Source organism: Triticum dicoccoides, chromosome 4B (assembly GCF_002162155.2).
Source record: "Triticum dicoccoides isolate Atlit2015 ecotype Zavitan chromosome 4B, WEW_v2.0, whole genome shotgun sequence".
In the NCBI taxonomy this organism is placed as follows: domain Eukaryota; kingdom Viridiplantae; phylum Streptophyta; class Magnoliopsida; order Poales; family Poaceae; genus Triticum; species Triticum dicoccoides.
This window is the reverse complement of record NC_041387.1, coordinates 176,328,073-176,335,759: the sequence shown is the minus strand read 5'-3', so window position 1 is coordinate 176,335,759 and position 7,687 is coordinate 176,328,073. Positions and strand designations below refer to the sequence as shown.

The window sequence follows — 7,687 nt, the reverse complement described above, 5'->3', positions numbered from 1 at the left end:
ATTTAATCTGTAGTAATGGATGTGTCTGATTTAGTACTGGCAATGTCAGTATCATATTGCTGTATGGAGTAGCAGAGGGAAATGTGTGGTGTAACATGGTTGAGTGAGCCAGGACTTTCTGGTCTTTTGCTATTTGTAAATAAATTAGCTGATTTTATCTTGATTCTAAATTTCTAATACAGCTACATATGTACATACTGCTATGGGACTTCATATTGTCAATTTTCTTATTTTAGTTAAGCACTGCATTTTAGATGTGCACTGTGCTTGGAGCAACTAACACCACCAGGATAGTAAGATTTTTATGATTTATACCAAAAACTGTTCCATGTTACTTGACAATAAATGTGTATGAACTCATGTGAATATGGACACCCTAAAGGTGCAATGAGGTGCTTCAGCAAGGCAAGTGTGCCACAAGTACGCACACAGGAGGCTCGCCATTGGCGGGCCCCAACCACTAGTTACTCCAGTAGGGTGCGCAGGTGAGCCAAGGCCAGTGGAAGCCTCCGAACAACATATCACCTAATCCAACAATACACTCCAATGTTAGGTCAGGAGTAGTACTTTTCTTTAACAATGATTCTATGGAGAAACAGTTGGTGGTGCTGGTCCACCGCCCTACTACTATTCTCACCACCTTCAATCTGGTTAGGCTGGTCACAATGGACAAGAACATAAGCTAGTAATTTACGCACTTCCCTAGACTATGTTACTACCTCCATAGTGAATAGGAACATCTATGTAGTGTCATACAACGATGTATTTATTAGGTTATAGACTCATTGTTTCTTGGAGTGTGTGATGTTTCGGTAACTTAGCTAGTTACCACAAACACCTTTCTCTTCATTAAATATGTGCCACATAAGTAAAGTTGTATTAGAGTGTGTGATGTTACTCCTAAGTTCCTCCCCATTGTGACCAGCCTTAGCACCAATCTTCTCTGTTTGCCTCTGTTGCAGTCTTGCAGAGCACCAAAAGCAAAAGGTATGTTGCCCATGGTTGGGACTTGGGAGGCTGAAGGTTGATGCTGCCAATAAATATGGAGGCTGCTACGATTGCTGGTGGTTTCATGACGAATTTTGCTTGTTTTGGAGTTTTGTAGCTTGTCAGGGTGCTTGTCAGGGTGCTGTGTTCTGTCTAGGGGCCAGCCTGATTCAGCAGGTCTCTACATAACGAAGTGGCCATTTCCGCTTCCGATCCACAGCTTCAAGCCAAGGCCGGCGTCATGGACCCTGGCTCCGACATCATCGAGTACGAGAGGCCCGGCGTCGTGCGCGTGTACAAGAGCGGCCGTGTCGAGCGCTTCGACGGCACCGACACCAACACCGTCCCGCCCTGCCCCTCCGGGGACCCCGCCAATGGCGTCGTCTCCAAGGATGTCGTCCTCGACGCCTCTGCCAACATCTCCGCTCGCCTGTACATTCCGGCCGCGGAGCCTGGCAAGAAGCTCCCCGTCGTCGTTTACTTCCACGGCGGCGGTTTCCTTGTCCAAACCCCGGCCTCCCCGTTCTACCACACCTACACCGCGTCGCTCGCCGCCGCGGCGCCCGCCGTCGTCGTCTCAGTCAACTACCGCCTCGCTCCCGAGGACCGCCTCCCCGCCGCCTACGACGACGCCTTCGCCGCGCTTAAGGCGGTCGTCGCCTCGTGCCGCCCGGACGGCGCCGAGCCGTGGCTCGCGGCGCATGGCGACGCCTCCCGCGTCGTCCTCGCCGGCGACAGCGCCGGTGGGAACATCGCGCACAACACGGCCATAAGGCTGCGGAAGGAACGCATCGAGGACTACGGCGACGGTGTAAGCGGCGTCGCGCTCCTGCACTCCTACTTCTGGGGGACAGAGCGGGTGGGCGGGGAGCCCACGGATGCCGCCTACCGCGGCGAGTTTGAGCGCTTGTGGGACGTCGCCTGTGGCAGCCATTTCGGCCCCGACCACCCTTACATCAACCCGGCGACGTCGCCCGGGGAGTGGAGCCAGCTCGGGTGCGACCGCGTGCTGGTCACCACGGCCGAGCTCTGCTGGTTCGTGGACAGGGCGCGCGAGTACGCGGATGGGATAAAGGCGTGCGGATGGGACGGAGAGGTCGAGTTCCACGAGACCAAGGGCGAGGAGCATGTCTACTTGTTTAAGTCCGGCTGCGACAATGCCGTCAAGGAGCTCGCCGTCGTGGCCGACTTCGTCGGGCGCTGTTGAGGTTGCTTGCTTTTCTGCTCGCCCGATGAATGATTCATCAGTATTTTCTTTTTGAAGAGACAGCGCGATTCATCAGTAATAAAGGATAACATAATTGGCGAGTGATAGGCGCCGATCAACCGACTAAAATTTGATTATGAGATCCAGGCAATCCAAAGTAGCAATGTCAAATTCATATATTCTCGGAGTCAGCTGCTTTCAAAATAATTGTTGGATCATGGCGGCAATGCCAAGACGCAGGGGAATTCTTCCAACATCCAATGGATACATTCAATATCCCTGAACATCTCAGGCCAACCTCATGCATTCCCTACTAAAAGTCTCTCTGTGTTCTAGGCATTTGGTGCTCACAGTAAACCCTAACCATAGGATAAGTGAACACCTTCGTGCATACTATGATTGTATCTTCAGTCATTCGAAGATACTCATATGCAAACATTCAAAATGTTGCGGTCACCTTTTGGAAACAAGAAAATCCTAGCGGACCGACATATTTATCCGTTGCTTGAAGAACGGTTATTTGTCTTACATGTTATCACCAATTTGATGGAACAACTATTCAGACATATGAAAGCGTCGCCAGAATTTGTAGCCATGGTAGGTACAACCGGGCACAAAGTAGTCGACCATAATCTTATCACGATCGGCGACTCTATTCCAGTAAAATGCCACACGACCCATCTATGACCCCGCATGCTTCCTCTTTATTTTGTTTGCCTCTATCCATTGAGCAACCATCAACACAATCTGATAGTCTCTAGTGTCCATTGAGGGAGTCCTGGATTAGGGGGTATCCGGACAGCCGGACTGTGTACAACGCCCGGACTATTAAAACGTGAAGATAAAGACTCAAGACTTCGGCCCGTGTTCGGATGGGACTTTCCTTGGCGTGGAAGGCAAGCTTGGCGATCCGGATATTATATTTCCTTCTTTGTAACCGACTCCATGTAAACCCTAGCCCTATCCGGTGTCTATATAAACCGGAGAGGTTGGTCCTTAGAAGGCCGATCACATTTGCATTCATACCATCATAGGTTAGCTCCTAGGGTTTAGCCTCTACGATCTCGTGGTAGATCTACTCTTGTACTACCCATATCATCAATATTAATCAAGCAGGAAGTAGGGTTTTACCTCCATCGAGAGGGCCCAAACCTGGGTAAACATTTGTGTCCCTTACTTCTTGTTACCATCAGCATTGACGCGCAGATCGGGACCCCCTACCCGAGATCTGCCAGTTTTGACACCGACATTGGTGCTTTCATTAAGAGTTCCTCTATGACGTCGCCGTCAGGCTCGATGGCTCCTTCGGTCATCATTAACGACGCTGCCCAGGGTGAGACTTTCCTCCCCGGACAGATCTTCGTGTTCGGCGGCTTCGTGTTGCGGGCCAATTCGCTTGGCCACTTGGAGCAGATCGATAGTTATGCCCCTGGCCCTCAAATCGGGTTCGGAAACCTGAACCACACGGCGGATACCCGAGGAGACTTGATCTTCGGCAGATTCGGGCCAGCGCCAGAAGTGCCGAACAGTCACGATGAGCACGGCTTAGACCTGCTGTTAGGCGTTGCTTGGAATATCACCCCGGCAGAAGCCCCGGACCTAAATCTGGGATAGGTTGCGTTGCCTAAAGATGGAGGGCTGGACCCCGCCCCATAGGCCCTACCCTCATTGGCGATGGAGCCGAACACAGGCTTCACTTTTGAGGAAATCGGTGACCCCGGGCCCCTAGACTCGTGTCCGGTTGTAGGCTCCAGTCCGTGCGTCCCCGGGCCTGCCGATCCCGTTTGGGCTCTGGTGATGGAGTTCACCGCGGCGGACATCTTTCAGCACTCGCCCTTCGGCGACATACTAAACTCATTCAAAACCCTCTCTTTGACAGAGAATCTCGGGCCGAATTATGTTCGGCTCGAGTGGGAAGCAGGCGACGAAGACATTCGTTGCCCACCCACCACCCACTTCATAGCCACGGTTGATGATTTAACTGACATGCTGGACTTCGACTCCGAAGACATCGACGGTATGGACGACGATGCAGGAGAAGACTCAGAATCTATGAGGTGCCGGATTCACGCCTCGCCACACGACATATACATGGTGGATACGCCCAAGGAAGGCGACGGTGACAATCCAGAAGATAACACCCCTAGGCAAAAACCAAAGTGACGGCGCAGACGCTGTTCCAAATCCGGCAACAGTAACAATATCATCAAGAGCGCCAGAAGAATGGATACTCCGGTCAACCATGAAGGCAATAACGACCAAACAGAACCAGCGATGGAGCAGGACGAACCATGTCACGCTGAACATAATTCGGGTCATACGCCCGAAGAAAACGATCCAGAGGGACGAGTTCACCAATCCGGCCCAGGACAAGAAGACAGTCCAGATGACGACGCATTCATCGTTCCGGAAGAACGCGTGGAACGAAAGAACCTCCACAGAAAGCTTACGGCTACAGCGAGAAGTCTGAAGAAGCAGAAGCAACGGCTTAAAACCACACAGGAAACGCTCAATCGCAGATGGAACAAAGTGCTAGACACTGAAGAAAGATACGACGACGATCGCCATACAAAGAGCTACCCAAAACACAAGCTACTGCCAGAATTCGACGACGAGGCTCTTCCACCGAAGAACAACACGACCAGGAGACTAGGAGTACCACTTCATAATCGCAACAAATTAGCTGCCAAAGACGCCCACGATTTACGTGAGCACCTGGAGAAGAAAGCTGGCGCAGCTAGGTCCATCTACGGATCTAAAAGAGACACCCCGGCGAAGGACTATGGTCGTCAAAACAATTATGACAACCAAACACCAGTTCGGAATAAACACCGAACACAACAACAGCCGACGGCATGCCACAGTGCGTCCAGATACAGAGGGGCTGCTCACCCCCTGTGCTTTACTGATGAAATACTGGACCATGAATTCCCACAGGGCTTTAAACCTGTAAACATAGAGGCATACGACGGAACGACAGACCCAGGGGTCTGGATCGAGGACTTTATCCTCCACATACACATGGCTCATGGAGATGACCTCTATGCCATCAAATACCTCCCCCTCAAACTGAAGGGACCACCTCGGCATTGGTTGAAGAGCCTCCCCAAAAATTCAATCGGGAGCTGGGAGGAACTAGAGGACGCTTTCAGGGCCAATTTTCAAGGGACTTATGTCCGGCCTCCGGATGCTGACGCTTTAAGTCACATAATCCAACAACCCGGAGAGTCCGCCCGCAAGCTTTGGAACAGATTCCTCACTAAGAATAATCAAATCGTTGACTGTCCGGATGCCGAAGCCTTAGCGGCATTCAAGCACAGCATCCGGGACGAGTGGCTCGCCAGACACCTCGGCCAAGAAAAGCCAAGGACAATGGCAGCCCTAACAAGCCTTATGACCCGCTTTTGTGCGGGAGAAGATAGTTGGCTCGCCCGTAAAGGCACCAGCGACCCCAGCACATCCGAAGTAAGGGGTGGCAACGGGAAGCCACGGCGTAATAAAAACAAACACCAAAACAAGGAAGAGAGCCCGGATGACACAACGGTTAATGCCGGATTCCGAGGCTCTCGACCTAACCAGCAAAATAAGCAACCTAAAGGCAGTAAAGAGGAACCGTTCGGTTTGAACAGAGTTCTGGACAGACTATGCCAAATTCATGGCACCCCCGACAAACCTGCGAACCACACGCACAGAGAATGCTGGGTCTTCAAGCAGGCCGGCAAACTAAACGCCGAACACAAGGGAAGGGAAACACCAAGTGAAGACGAGGATGAACCTCGCCAACCGAACACTGGGGAATAGAAAACATTCCCGCCAAAGGTTAAAACAGTGAACATGATCCACGCGACTCGCACATCCTTGGGAAGGCATGAACGCGCCCATAAAGACGCACGCGATATAGAGCCCATCGTACCCACACCTAACTACTGGATGTCTTGTTCGATCACCTTCGATCACCTGGACGGCCGAACTAGTATTCGGCGCGAAGGATCAAACGCCTTGGTGCTTGACCCAATAATCGACAGATACCATCTCACTCACGTCCTCATGGACGGTGGCAGCAGTCTCAATTTAATACATGAGGACACTGTCCGCAGGATGGGGATAGACTCATCCAGAATCAGCAAGATTCACACCACCTTTGAAGGGGTGATACCAGGCGTTGAAGCCTACAGCAAGGGCTCCGTCATACTGGAGGTAACATTCGGCTCTCCAGGTAACTCCAGAATCGAAGAACTAGTCTTCATCATCGCACCCTTCAAAGCAGCTATCAAGCATTGCTTGGAAGAACGGCCTTCGCCCGCTTCAACGCACTGCCGCACTATGGCTACCTTACACTCAAGATGCTCGGTCCACGTGGCGTCATCACTGTTAGCGGAACAACGGAGCGCTTTTCACGCGCAGAGGAATACGCGACGGCCCTAGCGGCCGGACTATAAGCGGCCTCTAACAAAATTATACCAGGTCGTTAAGACCACAGACACGGTTAGACGAGTCCGGCAGCCCACATTAAACCAGGGCATTGTATATGTAATCCTATAGTGGACACCAGGGGCTAATAATAAAGGCCCACACTATCGGCTCAACTTTATTGGCAGGCCAGCATTTTACATTTTCTACTATCCATCGCACACTTACGTTGCACTCTTCCATGAGATCCCCTCTTTCCGCAGACAACGTTCGCGCGATACCCCTCCAGGATGCGGCACAACGGAGACAAAGGCGCAGACGTGCAGCAGGGCCCCGTCCAACAGGTTCCTCTTTAGATTAAGCCCCTGTGTAAACCTTTTCTATTGCCTCTTGTAGTTTCATTATCCCATGGGTTCCATACCCACAGAGGATACTACAGTTTTCGGCATTACGCCACGACAGATTAATGCACGCACCTGGACAAACAGAGTTTATAATGAATGGGCATTCTTGAGCCCATCATCTGTTAGAAAGTCCGAATACCTTCGGGAGTGTTCGGCGTCACGAGTTTGGCCTTATATGCATCAGCTCCGAATCATGTCTTTGGTCAAATGTTGGGATTGCCCGGCTCCTGGGTTTGCCGCCTTACGTTCCGTTATAATCGGCTAAGGTGGCCAAAGGAGAACTACTGTGATTGTGCCCTGGTTATTCCGGATGAGCGCCTCAGTAGAGAAAGCTGAAAAATGACCGTCATGATACAGCGGGAGACTGGTCAACCACTCGACGACTCACCGAATCTCTAGGAATCCTCCGCATTAACGAAGGGCCATTTCCCGGCCAGGTACATACGCGCCCGTATTCGGATGCATGCGATGGTACCAGGGGCTACATAGTAGCCCCAATATTAGAATCCCGCGGCCAAGCAAAAGTGCTACAGCTATATAGTCCGGTTGCCTAGTTCGACGCGCGATCACCTCCTTGCCGGACCAAGACGTTGGATAAAGAGTGATCAGGCACATTTTTTTCGCGAACACCCCCGCATTGTATGCATGGGGGCTGAAGCCAACGGCTGCTATCTTTCGG

At 51.5% G+C, this 7,687-nt stretch overlaps 1 protein-coding gene across 1 annotated transcript; it reads left to right on the top strand.

Moving 5' to 3' along the window:
• The first annotated feature begins 1,170 nt into the window (after positions 1 to 1,170).
• Positions 1,171 to 2,368, top strand: LOC119293514 (probable carboxylesterase 7). The gene has a single exon (XM_037571974.1). It carries the CDS (start codon positions 1,229 to 1,231, stop codon positions 2,192 to 2,194), a length of 966 nt encoding a protein of 321 aa, XP_037427871.1. The 5' UTR covers positions 1,171 to 1,228; the 3' UTR covers positions 2,195 to 2,368.
• The last annotated feature ends 5,319 nt before the right edge of the window (positions 2,369 to 7,687 follow it).